Consider the following 15,226-nt stretch of genomic DNA (forward strand, 5'->3'; position numbering starts at 1 on the left):
ACCACTTCATAATGCCAGGCACACTGCTAAGGGCTTTTTGTCCATTGTCTCATTTAACTCCTGCTGTAATCCTCTGCATTTTCCCCATTGCTATAATGAGGAAACGGAAGATAACCAAGGTTAAACAACTCACCCAGAGTCAAACAACTGGAAATAAGTGGGAGTCAAGGTTGGTCTGGATGGAAAGCCTATTTCCTTAACCACCAGCCCATGCAACTTGGATCTCAAGTTTGACCCAGATAACATCTGTCTCTCTGTATCTCATATCTTGCTACAATTTGCAGAAACCTTGTGGGCTGGGTGGGGAAGTGCACACACCAGTTCTCTTAGTCTCAAAACCAGGTTAAGAGGAAAGTCCTTAATCCGCACTTCACTCAGTCTCAAGGAAACTAAGTCTTGTGTGAGGATTTGCTCAAGTTACATCCCCTTTCTGACCTCAGTTTCCCCATTTGTAAACAAGGTCACCATTTATAACTACACAGACCCCTCAGGAAGTTGGGGTCTTCCCTACTTGCTCCTAGCCATACTTCTAGACTCACAGCCCAGGGGTTCTGGACCCTCACTCACCACGTACTTGGAGGGCGGGTCCTTGACAACATTAGCGCTGGTCACTTCGAAGAGCAGCCGCTGGGGTGCCAAGGTGTTCCGGGACTTCTTCCAGAAATCCTGCAGCTGCCGCGCCAGGAGCTGACTGCCCCGCTGCCCATCAGGTGGGGGGCTCCGTTCTGCAGACACATGACCAGTCATATCAATGGGCCTAGGGCCAGGGTCGACATCAACCACCGACGTGGCCTCACTCATCCTCCCAGTGAGGCAGGACTTACCCCCGTTTTACAGAAATGGAAACTGAGGGACAGAGAGGCACCGAGTAGCCAAACACCGTGCCTGGCAGACAGTAGGGGCTAAATTAATAGCTCCACCCTCAAAATATCGTTAATACATCATTTCCATTCGGATCCCAAGCCCTGTACATTTAATGCCCGCAGCAATTCTGAGATGAGAGTGAGTTCTCCCACTTGACACAAGGGAAAACTTGGCTCAGAGGGGGGTTAAGACTCTCTCAAGGTCACACAGCCAAGAGGTGGCCCAGGCGCTTTAAAAAGTGTGGGAGTTTCAGCTGGATCAACTTAGCGCCCTGGATGCTCTGGGAACGCGGCTGGGATGGAGGCCTAATCGAGCCCCAGGGTTCCCGCCTCCGTCCTCCTGCACTCGCCTGCGTCTTCTCCTGACGTCCCGTCCCCGAGGGGCAGCGGGTCAGGGCCAGCCTCCTCGTCGTCCTCGTCCTCGTCGTCCTCGTCGTCCTCGGCGCTGGTGAAGCTGAGGGTGCCGCTGAGTCGGGAGGACAGGCCCTCGGCGTCGTCGTCCTCCAGCTCTGAGCTCTCCGGAAACTGCTCGGCCTCTGGACTGGCCGCCGCCTCCCCGGGGCCGTCGCCGGCCAAGGCATGCCGCAGCCGGTGCAGGAGCCGGGAGGCCATGGCACCCTGGGGTGAGCGCGCGTCGCTGTGTCCCGGATCCCGGAGGAGGGGGACCCCAGCCCGGCGCAGGAGGAGGAGGGGCGGGGCCCGGACTGGAGAGGGAGGGGCGCGGTGAGGCCCCACCCCCTGGCAGTCCGAGGTCCTGCGAACTCGGGGACCCAGCCCGCGTCGCTTTCCCCCAAACCCACTCAGCCTAGGACCGCGTTCCTCCCCGGAGGGGCTCGGGACCCTCCCGACGTCTCTTGCGCCGCCTCGTGCGCCTCTACCTCCTGCGCCTCTACCTCCTGCGTCCCACGGTGCATTCAGGGGCGCGTTGCGCCCCAAGGGTCCGGGTGCAGCACCCCGCAGCCCATGGAGGTCGGCCGGGCTCCGCAGGGCTCCGCCGGGCTCAGCCCGCTCAGAGCGCCGCTCGGGCTGCTTCCTGCCGCAGCCCCGCCTCCTGCCCCGCCCGCTCGCCCGAGCCGCCCGAGAATCCCGGGCCCTTGGCTCCAGGAGGGACTTGGGAAGCCTGGGTCGGCCTGAGGGAGTCCCAGGCCTGCCGCAGAATCATCCCAGTCCGGCCAGGCGGGTACCCTCCTTGAATCCTCCCACCCCACCCACGTCATCTCCAATCTGTCCCACTCATTTCCACCCAACGCTCTTTAACTTCACAAAGTAATTATGCAATATTAGGGAGGCCATGTCCCGAGAGAAAACTAAGGGCCAGGAGAAGACGCGTGATTTGCGTTGGAATCTGACCTCGCTGAGCCTAGGTTTTCCCATATGTAAAACAGGAACAATACTGCTAAAACTGATTTTGCAGCTGTTGTAAGAACCCTCGTCCAGTGCCTGGCATAGAGCAAAGGCTGACGAAATGATCACTTACATAATGATTATTGTTTCTACAGTGTTCACAGGATTGCACAATTTGAACCTCACACATGGGAAGTAGGCAAACAGGGAAACTGAGGACCAGAGAGGGTGAGTTACTTGGCTTAACCACACAGCTTGCCAGAGGTTTCTTTCTTTCTTTCTCTTTCTCTCTTCCTTCCTTCCTTCCTTCCTTCCTTCCTTCCTTCCTTCCTTCCTTCCTTTCTCTTTCTTTCTTTTCTTTTCTTTTTCTTTCTTTCTTTCTTTCTTTTTCTTTTGAGATGGAGTCTCACTGTGTCACCTAGGCTGGAGTGCAGTGGCACCATCTCGGCTTACTGCAACCTCCGCCTCCCAGGGCTCAGGTCATCCCTCCCACCTCAGCCTCCCCAGTGGCTAGAACTACAGGCGTTTGCCACCACACCCAGCTAATTTTTGTATTTTTTGTAGAGATGGGATTTGGGCATGTTGCCCAGGCTGGTCTTGAATTCCTGGGCTCAAGTGATCCACCTGCCTCTGCCTCCCTCAGAGGTCTCTGAGTATGGGGCCTGGAGCTCAGGTCCCCTGCTGCATACTGCCCTTTTCCTGTGCAGCAGGCCTGATAATCTCAGCGGCTCCCCAGCTTTGTTTTATCTTTTATCCTCAGGGCAACTGCAGGTCAAGAGAAAGTTATTGTGGCTTCCTGTCACAAAGCCTAGATATCAGTTGTTAGGGCAGATTTTGATAATTATACAATATGATAAATAAAATCAAAATCTCTCCAAAGTAGCTCCTACCTTTTCTGAGTGGCACAGGAGAGAGGGGTGGGGGAAAATACCTTAGAATAAGCAGAAGGTATTTCAGCTCCCTGCCCTCCCATGTGAGCAGAAAGGCTGGGGTTCTTATTTTCTGAGGGTCCACTTTCTACATCCCGCTCTAGGCACTTTACTGTCACATCTCTCCCTCACAGCGTCCTGGGGAAGTGGCTGTAACTGGATATTAATGGTCCATTTTCAAGATGAAGAAACTGAGGCAAAGTGACTTCCCCAAGATCCACATCTGGGAAATAGAGGGGCTGGGATTTTAAGCCTAAGTTTGTGCAATTTTATTTATTTATGTATTTATTTTTAGAGAGGGAGACAGAGTCTTGCTCTGTCGCCCAGGCTGGAGTACAGTGATGCAATCTTGGCTCACTGTAACCTCTGCCTCCCAGGTTCAAGCAATTCTCCTGCCTCAGCCTCCTGAGTAGCTGGGACTACAGGCATGTGCCACCATGCCTGGCTAATTTTTGTATTTTTAGTAGAGATGGAGTTTCACCATATTGGCCAAGCTGGTCTCGCACACCTGACCTCAAGTGATCCACCCACCTCTACCTCCCAAAGTGCTGGGATTACAGGCGTGAGCCACTGTGTCTGGCCAGTTTGCACAATTTCAAATCTCGAATTACTCTTCATTTGGCTTATGGGCAAGATATTGGGACAAAAAAGGCATACTTCATTCATTAATTCAACACTCACTCATTCACCAACCATTGGTTAAAAAATAACTTGTCCTTCAGTATATGCCTTACATGTCTGGGCACAAAGCTGGTCTTCATGAAACCATAGGTTGTTAGAGCAGGAGGGCCCCTCAGAAGTCTGGCCTATCACCTCCATTTTACAGATAGGTAGTCTGAGGCTTAGTGAGGGGAAGGGCTTATGCTGGGTCATACAAACAGTCAGAACTAGGAGATCTGAAGGTTGCACATTCTCCACTATTATTATTTCTTCTTTTTGCTTCCTTCTTCCTCCTGCTTCTTCTTCTTTTTATTTCTTTTTATTTATTTATTTATTTATTTGAGACAGAGTCTTACTCCATCACCCAGGCTGGAGTCCAATGGCACACTCTTGGCTCACTACAACCTCCGTCTCCTGTGTTCAAGCGATTTTCCTACCTCAGCCTCCCAAGTAGCTGGAATTACAGGCATGTGCCACCACACCCGGCTAATTTTTGTATTTTTAGTAGAGATGGAGTTTCACCATGTTGGCCAGGCTGGTCTCGAACTCCTGACCTCAAGTGATCCACCTGCCTCAGCCTCCCAAAGTGCTGGGATTAGAGACATGAGCCAGTGCGCCCAGCTGCTTCTTTCAGAGACAGAGTCTCACTCTGTTGTGAGGCTGGAGTGCAGGGGTGTGATCATAGCTCAATGCAGCCTCAAACTCCTGGGCTCAAGTGATTCTCCCACCTCAGCCTCCCAAGTATCTGGGACTACAGATATGTGCCCACCATGCCTGGCTAGTATTTTATTTTTTGTAAAGGTGGGGTTGCATGTTGCCCAGGCTGATCTTGAACTCCTGGCCTGAAGAGATCCTCCTACCTCTGCCTCCCAATGTGCTGGGATTACAAGCATGAGCTACCACCCACCATTCTTTATTTTATTTTAATTTTTTAATTGGAGACAGGGTCTCACCGTGTTGCCCAGGCTGGTATCGAACTCCTGGGCTCAAGAATACACCTGCCTCAGCTTCTCAATGTGCTAGGATTAAAAGTGTGAGCCACTGTCCCCATTCTTAACTCTGTATGGATATCTCCCTACAGCCTCCCTGAGAAATGGTTATCTATCTCCTGCTTGGGTATACTCAGTGACAGGGAGCTCATTACCTCCTGAGGCCGCCTGTTCCCATTATTGTTCAACTATGACTATTAGGAAGTTCCCCCTTATATTGAACTAAATACCATCCAGTTCAGTTATTCTTATGTAGAAAATAATATCTGTTGAACACCTGCTACATAGCAAGTGCTGAGCACTGGGAAATGTGATGATCTGTAGAACATAGAATGGGTTGTGAGCATAAGGTGTGCTCAGTGCTATGATTGAGGAAACTACTGGAGACCACCTTGGACTCCCTGGTCTAGACACAGGGGAGGAAGGATCCCCGAGGAAGTGATGTTAGAGCTGAGAAAGACGATAGGGAAGTAGACAGATGAAGAGAGGAAAGATGGGAGTTTCTGGCAGAAAAAAACAGCATGTGCAAAGGCCTGAAGGTTCATAAAAGTTGGTGTTTAGAGTAGTCTTTTTTTTTTTTGAGATGCAGTCTCCCTTTGTCGCCCAGGCTGGAGAGCAGTGGCATGATCTTGGCTCAGTGCAACCTTCGCCTGCCAGGTTCAAGTGACTCTTCTGCCTCAGCTTCCCAAGTAGCTGGGACTACAGGCGCCCGCCACCACACCCAGCAGCAATTTTTTGTATTTTTAGTAGAGACAGGGTTTCACTATGCTGGCCAGGATGGTCTCGAACTCCTGACCTTGTGATCCGCCAGCCTGAACCTCCCAAAATGCTGGCATTACAGACATGAGCCACCGTGCCCAGCTTAGAGCAGTATTTTAAAGTCTGATCAGAGCAGACAGCAACAGGATGTGGAGGGGAGGAGGAGGGAGATTAGAAGGGCCAGTGGGACCTTGCTTGGCTACATTAAGCAATTTGGGCCTTATTCCCTTGAATAAACAAAAGAACAAAGGCCGGGCTCAGTGGCTCATGCCTGTAATCCTAGCACTTTAGGAGGCTGAGGCAGGCGGATCACTTGAGGTCAGGAGTTTGAGACCAGCCTGGCCAACATGATGAAACTTTTTTTTTTTTTCACTTTTTTTTTTGAGACGGAGTCTCGCTCTGTCGCCCAGGCTGGAGTGCAATGGCGCGATCTCTGCTCACTGCAAGCTCCGCCTCCCGGGTTCCCACCATTCTCCTGCCTCAGCCTCCCAAGTAGCTGGAACTACAGGCGCCCGCCACCACGCCCGGCTAATTTTTTTGTATTTTTAGTAGAGACGGGGTTTCACCCTGTTTAGCCAGGATGGTCTCGATCTCCTGACCTTGTGATCCGCCCGCCTTGGCCTCCCAAAGTGCTGGGATTACAGGCGTGAGCCACTGCGCCCGGCCAACTTTTTTTTTTTTTTTTTTGAGACAGGGTCTCGCTCTGTCGCCCAGGCTGGAGTGCAGTGGCGCGATCTTGGCTCACTGCAAGCTCCGCCTCCTGGGTTCACACCATTCTCCTGCTTCAGCCTCCCGAGTAGCTGGGACTACAGGCGTCCACCACCATGCCTGTCTAATTTTTTGTATTTTTAGTAGAGACGGGATTTCACCGTGTTAGCGAGGATGGTCTCGATCCCCTGACCTCGTGATCCGCCCATCTCAGCCTCCCAAAGTGGTGGGATTACAGGCGTGAGCCACCATGCCCGGCCAATGAAACCTTGTCTCTACAAAAAATAAAAAATTTGCCGGGTGCGGTGGCTCACACCTGTAATCCCAGTGCTTTGGGAGGCTGAGATGGGCGGATCACCTGAGGTTGGGAGTTTGAGACCAGCTTGACCAACATGGAGAAACCCTGTCTCTACTAAAAATACAAAATTAGCTGGGCATGGTGGCTCATGCCTATAATTCCGGCTACTCGGGAGGCTGAGGCAGGAGAGTCGCTTGAACCCAAGAGGCGGAGGTTGTGGTGAGCCGAGATTGCACCACTGCACTCCAGCCTGGGCAACAAGAGCAAAACTCTGTCTCAAAAAAAAAAAAAAAACAAAAAACAAAAATTAGCTGGGCGTAGTGGTATGTGCTTGTAATCCTAGCTACTCAGAAGGCTGAGGCATGAGAATCACTTGAACCTAGGAGGCGGAGGTTGCAGTGAGCCGAGATTGTGCCACTGCATTCCAGCCTGGGTGACAGAGTGAGAGTCTGTCTCAAAAAAAAAAAAAAAAACCCAAAAAAACAAAAAACAATAAAAACTAAATTGGAATCCCATGGGTCTCACCCTTTGGCACTCTGCCTGCCTGGAGGAGGCCTTATTTAGCTTGGCCCAGCCCTGCTGAGCTTTCCTTGGGAATGTCTATATATAGGGGAAGGGGGCAGCCCAGTTGCCACTGTCCATCTGCATTCCTTGGTGTCCAGCCCCCCTTTCCTGGCCCCAGAGCCTGCTATCGGTTGTCTTGGTGTTCTTTCTGTGGACGAAGCCACTGTCCACAAGCCTTGCCTACTCCACAGTGCCCAGCCTGCACCTTGTGGATTCTCAGGGTAGGCTCCCTCTGGACTCGGTCTGCCTACCCGTTTACTCCCCAGATGACCAGATTTCTTCACTGAGCTCTAGGAAGGGGCCAGCTGCCCTTTTACCACTTAAAGAACCTTCCCCTGCCTACTCCTTACCCCGAAAAAGTGAATCCAAACACCCTTTCCCTGGAGAAGGTAACTTTGAGAGAAGGATCTTTGCTTTCAATGATTATTTCTCCTCCAAATGCACATCCTCCTCTCCTCCATCCCTCCATACATTTTTCCATCTGGACAGGTGCCCCAAGGACTGTCTGTCCCAACTTCCTTCCAGTCGGGATTAATAATAAGAATCATCAATATGGGTGGGCATGGTGCCTCATGACTGTAATTCTAGCACTTTGGGAAGCCAAGGTGGAAGGATCCCTTGAGCCTAGGAGTTCGAGACCAGCCTGGGCAACATGGTGAAACCCCATCTCTATAAAAATACAAAAAAAAAAAAATAAACAAACCAGGGGTGGTGGTGCACCTCTAGTCCCAGCTACTCGGGAGGCTGAGGTGGGAGGATCACTTGAGCCCAGGAGATCGAGGCTGCAGTGAGCTATAATAGCACCACTGCACATCAGCCTTGGTGACAGAGTGAGTATAGACCTTTATAATTGACAAAGCTCTGCAGTCAAATGGGGATAATAATAGTTGCTATCTCATAGGAGGAGCACTAGATGAGATCATGTTTTTTTTTTTTTTTTTTTTTTGAGACGGAGTCTCGCTTTTTCACCCAGGCTGGAGTGCAGTGGCGCGATCTCGGCTCACTGCAAGCTCCGCCTCCCGGGTTCACGCCATTCTCCTGCCTCAGCCTCTCCGAGTAGCTGGGACTACAGGCGCCCGCCACCATGCCCGGCTAATTTTTTGTATTTTTAGTAGAGACGGGGTTTCACCGTGGTCTCGATCTCCTGACCTCGTGATCCGCCCGCCTCGGCCTCCCAAAGTGCTGGGATTACAAGCGTGAGCCACCGCGCCCGGCCGAGATCATGTTAAAATGCTTAGCACAGTGTGTGGCACGTCGTGGAGGTTCAGTAAACACTGGCCTACCTGTCACTTTCTCCTCCTTCTATCCCCTGCCCCTTACCATGGTTCAAAGACGGGACATTCCTCTTGCCGAGTACCAACCTGTGTAGCCGGCACAAGCTAGGTGACTTATACCCGGGTTCCCATTTACCATGGTCTCTCTCTGAGGGAGACCCCACAGAGAGGTCCAATCCCACAGATGAAGAAATGGCTCAGAGAGGCACTGCTACCTGCCCAAGGTCACACAACTCGCAGAGGCTGGCCTTGGATCTTGGGTTTTGGACTTCAAGGCTTGTACTCTCCCCATTTTACCATGCTGCCTCACTCTTTACTACTCTGATCATCCTTACCATCTTGGAGCCAGTGTGCTTCCTCGGTGCGGGGGGGACTCCAAGGCGGTGGAACACGGCAGGCCTTCCTCACAAGAATCTAGGACGTCAAGGCCTGCCACCTGCTTGGAGGCTTAAATTTCTCTGCAAGGGCCCTTGGCTAAATTAGGTAATGGGTTCAGACTATGGGAGGGGTGGGGCTCGCTGACCCCAGGATCTGATTGGGCAGGGTCTCCAGTGCTGGGGAGCAGGGAGGTGGGAGGGGAGGGGTGCTCCTACAAATCCCGGGGGCTAGAGCAGGCCAGGTCATCTTTGGGTGGTGGAGTGCAAAGGAGGTGACCTGCAACAGAGGAGTCCCGGTCACCAGCAACCATGGTAAGGACAAGAGGGGACTTTGTGCGTTTACTCACGGGAGCACTTCTTTCAGGCCAGGCCTGGGTGCTCTGTGGGTCAGTAACTTGGATGTTTGAGGTTGGAGCATGGAGGTTCCTGGAACCCAGGTGTCTTGGAGGAAGGCCTTTGACTTTTCTTGAAAGGGGAGGGCTGGGATATTCCAGAGATTGATCCTCAAGGCTTGCTGACTGCCTACTCACTTTTGGAAACTTCCAGCAGTGTAATTCATAGACCTGTGAAGAGCTCTTAGCTTGTTTCCTTCACACAGTGGGGACTCTGAGGGATCAGAGTGAGTCACCCAGCAGGCCAGTGGCAGGGGCGAGCCAGAAGCCTGGCCAAACCCTCCTGTCATCATGGAGAGAAGAAAGGCTCCTCCAGAAGACAAGAGGCCGGCAGGGCATGAGGCCTGCTCAGATGCACGGCTCCAGGAGCCCTGAGAATGATGGGAAGGGGCAGAAGATGACAGACCAGAGTTAGAGAGACTCTGCTCTCCTAGAGAGGGCTTCTGATTTGGAGCTGTTGTTTTCGTCTGAGATCCCCCTCCCCACTTACTTCAAGGAGTAACTAGATCCCGGAGGCCAGCTGCTGTTGCCCATGACTGACTAAAAATAGCCTGCCCTCCTGGCACAGGGAAAAAGGAGGAGAGGAAGGAGGGGGAGAAGGAGGAGCACCGGTGGCCAGCTGGCTGAAGAGCTCCTTGGAAGCCTCACCCCGTCCTCACTGCCAGTCTCAAGCCAAAGCCTCTGACCCAGATGGCCTGGCTTGAATATGACCTGGAAACCCCCGCAGAAATCTCACTTTCATGTCAAGGCCTCCATCACATTCGGCCCCACATGAGGGGCCTTTTCTCCAATGACTGAATCCTAAGAAGGAAGCTGACAGCCTCCGACTCTGCCAGTTCTCTGAGGGGCGGGATGATGTGTCCTCTGTCTCTTCTTGGTGGTCCTAGTGCCTGATCTGTGGCCTGACATGCAGCAAGTACCCAATAACTTTGTGTTGCATAATTATTTATTTGAGAACAAACATTTTATTGAGCAACTATTAAAGTACCGGGCACCATTAGGAGCTACAGAAAACTAGAAAATAGTGCTGAAATGTTGCTAGCCCTTTACAAAGCCCTTTCACACCACTGATATCTCATCCCTGAAAAGCTACAGAGAAAAGATGAAGGCACACTAAGTTACTTGCCTAAGGTCACTGGGGGGGTTCCCAACTTGGCTTTCAATTGACAAGTGAGAAGGCCTTGGGCTTAATTTGTTGTCTCCTCTCTTTTTCTCAAAACTGGGGTCAACAGGCTGTGCGCGGTGGCTCACGCCTGTAATCCCATCACTTTGGGAAGCCGAGGCAGGCGGATCACTTGAGGTCAGGAGTTCGAGACCAGCCTGATCAACATGGAGAAACCTCACCTCTACTAAAAATACAAAATTATCCAGGCGTTGTGGTGCATGCCTGTAATCCCAGCTACTCAGGAGGCTGAGGGAGAAGAATTGCTTGAACCCCGGAGGCGGGGGTTGCGGTTGCGGCCAGCTGAGATCGTGCCATTACACTGCAGCCTGGGCAACAAGAGCAAAACTCCATCTCAAAACAAAACAAAACAAACAAAAAAAAACTGGGGTCAGGCCAGGCATGGTGGCTCACGCCTGTAATCCCAGCACTTTGGGATGCTGAGGTGGGCCGATCACCTGAGGTCAGGAGTTCAAGACCAGCCTGGCCAACATGGTGAAACCCTGTCTCTACTAAAAATACAAAAATTAGCTGGGCGTGTTGGCGCATGCCTGTAATCCTAGCTACTTGGGAGGCTAAGGGAGGAGAATCGCTTGAACCCAGGAGGTGGAGGTTGCAGTGAGCCGAGATCATGCCATTGCACTCCAGCCTGGGAGACAGGGTGAGACTCCGTCACAAAAACAAAAAACAAAAACAAAAACTGGGGTCAGAAGCTGGGCACAGTGGCTCAAGCCTGTAATCCTAGCACTTTGGGAGGCCGAGGTGGGAGGATCACTTGAGCCCAGGAGCTCAAAACCAGCCTGGGTAATATAGTGGGACCCCGTCTCTACAAAAAATTTAAAAAATTAGGTGTGGTGTATGCTATAGTCCCAGCTACTCAGGAGGCTGAAGTGGGACGATTGCTTGAGCCCAGGAGGTTGAGGCTGCAGTGAGCTATGATCACACGACTGCACTCCAGCCTGTGTGACAGAGCGAGACAAAACAAAACTGATTTGGTGCTGTGCGGGCACACAATTATGTGGCAAGTTTGAAGTTGTTCTTCTGGAGAACCAAGGGGCGCTGACAGAGTGAGGGTTGGGAAAAATGGGTTTGAGGTGAGGAACTGCTCTGGGGCTGCCTCTTCAGCTCAGACTTTCTCTGTGTCTCCTGCAGACGGACCAGCAGGCTGAGGCCAGGTCCTACCTCAGCGAGGAGATGATTGCTGGTGAGTAAGGCGCCGCAGGCTGGGGGCTGGGTGGATGTGTGCTGGGGACATGTTGGCCTCTAGGCAGGGTAGGGGGGTAAGTGTGAGGCTGAGAGTCCAGCCGGCCTCACCTCTGCCCTCTGCCCTCCTGCGCAGAGTTCAAGGCTGCCTTTGACATGTTTGATGCTGATGGTGGTGGGGACATCAGCGTCAAGGAGTTGGGCACGGTGATGAGGATGCTGGGCCAGACACCCACCAAGGAGGAGCTGGACGCCATCATCGAGGAGGTGGATGAGGACGGTGAGTGGGTGTTCCTCGGAGGCAGGGGATGGTGGGGAGAGGCAGCAGCCGCTGGGCTCAGGCTCAGTCCACCACCTGCTCCCCGCAGGCAGCGGCACCATCGACTTTGAGGAGTTCTTGGTCATGATGGTGCGCCAGATGAAAGAGGACGCGAAGGGGAAGAGCGAGGAGGAGCTGGCCGAGTGCTTCCGCATCTTCGACAGGTGCGCTGGGGGCCTGGGAGCCGAGGGCGGGGCTTAGCAGTCAGAACCTGGCCGGCGGCGCTGGAAGCTTCCCCGGGTTGGGGGTGTGGAAGCGGCGCGTCGAGTGTGGTGGCCAGGGCAGCTCGCCCCGGCCCTGAGCCCTGCCCTGTCCCTCGGACCTGAAGGAATGCAGACGGCTACATCGACCCGGAGGAGCTGGCTGAGATTTTCAGGGCCTCCGGAGAGCACGTTACTGACGAGGAGATCGAATCTCTGATGAAAGACGGCGACAAGAACAACGACGGCCGCATTGACTTCGACGGTGAGGGCCACGGGAGCTTGGGAAGAGCGGGTGGGAGCCACAGAGGACGGCGGGCACTGGTGCCTGGCTCCGGTGCAGTGTCCTTGGCCGTGTGGGCTGGGCTGGGCGTAACCTCACCAAGTTCCCCATAGTCTCCTGGGGGCAGGTATAGAAGCGCTCCACGACTCTGTGCAGTTTATCAATTAATGACGAGGCAGGGGGGGCGTGGTGGCTCGGGACTGTAAAATCCTAGAACTTTGGGAGGATGAGGTGGGAGGATTGCTTGAGGCCAAGAGTTCGAGACCAGCCTGGGCAACATAGTGAGACCCTGTGTTTACAAAAAATAAAATAAAATAAAAAGGCGGGCGTGGTGGCACACCTGTGGTCCCAGCCCAGTTGCTCTGGGGGCTGAAGTGAGAGGATCGCTTGAGCCCAGGAGATCAAGCCTGCAATGAGCTATGATTGTGCCACTGCACTCTAGCCTGGGCGACAGACCTTGGCGACCTTGGCAACAGAGCGAGACTCTGTCACAACAAAAACAAAAACAAAAACAAAAAGTCATCCCCTCTGTGTGGCTGGAGCCCTGGCCTGGCCTGGCCTCTGCTCCCCAGTGGGACCCCACCCTCTCCCTCTCCTTTCCCGCAGAGTTCCTGAAGATGATGGAGGGCGTGCAGTAAGGAGTGGACAGTTGCCTCCACCAAGATCGCGTGTCCCTAGGATGTGGGAGACTCCGTCCTGCCGGGTCCCCACCAGGGAGGCGCTGCGCCTTGTGGGTCTTTGTCTGGAAGGAATAAAAGCAAATGTTCCAAAACTCGTGGCCTGAATAAAGGGAGAGATGAGGACAGCAGGTCTCAAGGGCTGTGGTCCAGGGCGCCATCCCGGCTGGCACCACCCGGAGCACCCTTGGGGATCCCCGGGAGAGGCTGTCGGAGCGGCGGGATGCGGAAGGGAGCTGGGCCCCGGAGCCGCAGTGGGCAGCCGCGAGTGCTCGAGTCGGGAGGGCGCTGACTCGCTCTGCAGGTTTGCAGCCGGCTCCCGACAGCTGGCTCTGGGCGTGCGCAGCTTGGACGGGCAGTGGAGGCTCCAGGAGCCGCAGGGGCTTGGAGTTGAGTCAGGGTGAGCCAGCAGACTGCAGAGGGGTCCCGGGACCGCAGGTAGAGTGAGGGGGTGGGAGAGGCTAGAACCCTGGGGAGCCGGGAAGCTCCCTCAATTCCCCACCACCCTTCTTTTCTGGAACGTTTGCAACTTAGATGTTGTCGTAGCTGCCACCTTCTGCAGGCTCCCTAGCTGGAGAGAGGGGAAGTAGGTGCCCATCCATGCCAGGCAGCATTGTTTCTGCTCAACCTTTTACTTCCTCTGTTCTTCCAAGTGCTTATTCCTCGCTTTGTACTGGTGGTGGTAGGGGAGGGTGGAGGCACCCACTAAGGAGATTCTGATCTCATCATTTGACCCCAGATCCCTGCCTCCACCTGGTCTCTGCCAGTGCACTCTACAGAGGGTCATCAGCACCAGCGAGCTAAAATATCTGACTTGGCCACTGCCCCGTTGAAAGTAGTTCAAGGCTCGCCGGGCGTGGTGGCTCACGCTTGTAATCCCAGCACTTTGGGAGGCGCTCCCCACATCCCAGACGGGGCAGCCGGGCAGAGGCGCTCCCCACATCCCAGACGGGGTGGCCGGGCAGAGGCGCTCCTCACTTCCCAGACGGGGCGGCCGGGCAGAGACGCTCCCCACCTCCCAGACGGGGCGGCGGCCATGCAGGGGCTGCAATCCCAGCACCCTGGGAGGCCAAGGCAGGCGGCTGGGAGGCGGAGGCTGCAGCGAGCCAAGACCACGCCACCGCACTCCAGCCCTGGCAACACCGAGCACCGAGTGAGCGAGACTCCGTCTGCAGTCCCAGCACCTCGGGAGGCCGAGGCGGGTAGAGCACTCGGGGTCAGGAGCTGCAGACCAGCCTGGCCAACATGGCGAAACCGTGCCTCCAGCCAAAGGAGAAAAAGCAGGCAGTGGTGGTGGCGCGCACCGGCAATCCCAGGCAGCCCGCAGGCTGGGATAGGAGAATCACGGGAGCCGGAGGCAGGGGGTCTGCAGTGAGCCGACTAGAATCCAGCCTGGGCCACAGAGGGAAAAGAGGCAGGCCGTCAGGCAGGCGGGCGGGCGGGCGCAAGCATTTTTTTTTTTAACAGAGTTTCACTCTTGTCACCCAGACTGGAGTGCAATGGCGCGATCTCAGCTCACTGCAACCTCCGCCTCCTGGGTTCAAGCAATTCTCCTGCCTCAGCCTCCTGAGTAACTGGGATTACAGGTGTCCACCACCACGAGTGGCTAATGTTTGTATTTTTAGTAGAGACCAGGTTTTGCCATGTTGGCCAGGCTGGTCTTGAACTCCTGACATCAGGTGATCCGCCTGCCTCAGCCTCCCAAAGTGCTGGGATTACAGGCATGAGCCACCGTATCCGGCCTTCTGTTTTGTTTTTTAAATGAGACAGGGTCTCGCTCTGTTGCCCAGGCTGGAGTGCAGTAGGTGATCACAGCTCACTGCAGCCTTGACCTCCTGGGCTTAAGCGATCCTCCTATCTCAGCCTCCCGAGTAGCTGGGACTATAAACGAGTGACCCCTCCCCACTAGTTTTTGTTATTTTTAGCAGAGATGGGGTCTCACTATGTTGCCCAGGCTGGTCTCAAACTCTTGAGCTCAAAGAATCCTCTCACCTTGGCCTCCCAAAGTGTTGGGATTATAGGCATGAGCCACCATGCCCAGCCTCTATTGTCACCTTACTCATTGCTTTAGTTTTTCCTCTCCATCTGTCTTTTTCTCTTCCTCTTTTGTCCTATTCATGTTTTTCTGTTTATATTTCCAGCCAGGATCAGTGCTGGGGTTTGGTAATCATTACTATAGTGCCTACTGTATACTGTGCCTTACAGACATTGTCTCATTCACTCAC

At 53.8% G+C, this 15,226-nt stretch overlaps 2 protein-coding genes across 7 annotated transcripts in view; one reads left to right on the forward strand and one right to left on the reverse strand.

Annotated features, from left to right (window-relative positions):
* SNX21 (sorting nexin family member 21) overlaps positions 1-2,119 on the reverse strand; it is an 8,970-nt gene extending 6,851 nt beyond the window's left edge. The window contains exons 1-3 of one of the 5 annotated variants that reach the window (XM_055265564.2): positions 1,757-1,985; positions 1,214-1,481; positions 568-725 (exon numbers count right to left, since the gene is read on the reverse strand). In XM_055265564.2, the coding sequence (XP_055121539.1) occupies positions 568-725; positions 1,214-1,481; positions 1,757-1,777 (447 nt within the window). In that variant the 5' untranslated portion in view covers positions 1,778-1,985. Of the gene's footprint in view, positions 1-567; positions 726-1,213; positions 1,482-1,741 lie in introns of all 5 variants that reach the window. The other 4 variants (XM_055265561.2, XM_055265565.2, XM_055265560.2 and 1 more) reach the window with 4 other exon arrangements.
* TNNC2 (troponin C2, fast skeletal type) lies at positions 1,345-13,096 on the forward strand. Of its 2 annotated transcripts, XM_055265568.2 has the most exons (7): positions 1,345-1,486; positions 2,363-2,435; positions 11,472-11,523; positions 11,659-11,802; positions 11,891-12,005; positions 12,170-12,306; positions 12,931-13,096. In XM_055265568.2, the coding sequence occupies exons 3-7, from the start codon at positions 11,514-11,516 to the stop codon at positions 12,960-12,962; spliced, it is 438 nt and encodes a 145-aa protein (XP_055121543.1). In that variant the 5' UTR covers positions 1,345-1,486; positions 2,363-2,435; positions 11,472-11,513; the 3' UTR covers positions 12,963-13,096. The 2 variants fall into 2 exon arrangements, with proteins under 2 accessions (XP_055121543.1, XP_055121542.1); XM_055265567.2 differs by lacking the exons at positions 1,345-1,486; positions 2,363-2,435 and adding an exon at positions 9,010-9,077.
* The last annotated feature ends 2,130 nt before the right edge of the window (positions 13,097-15,226 follow it).

The sequence above is a fragment of the Symphalangus syndactylus genome, chromosome 24 (assembly GCF_028878055.3).
Source record: "Symphalangus syndactylus isolate Jambi chromosome 24, NHGRI_mSymSyn1-v2.1_pri, whole genome shotgun sequence".
NCBI classification, from domain to species: domain Eukaryota; kingdom Metazoa; phylum Chordata; class Mammalia; order Primates; family Hylobatidae; genus Symphalangus; species Symphalangus syndactylus.

Excerpts from the sequence above, each read along its gene's own strand:
- TNNC2 (XM_055265567.2), top strand. Across the intron at positions 11,524-11,658 it reads CAGCGAGGAGATGATTGCTG|AGTTCAAGGCTGCCTTTGAC; the intron begins GTGAGTAAGGCG and ends CCTCCTGCGCAG. Across the intron at positions 12,307-12,930 it reads CGGCCGCATTGACTTCGACG|AGTTCCTGAAGATGATGGAG; the intron begins GTGAGGGCCACG and ends CCTTTCCCGCAG.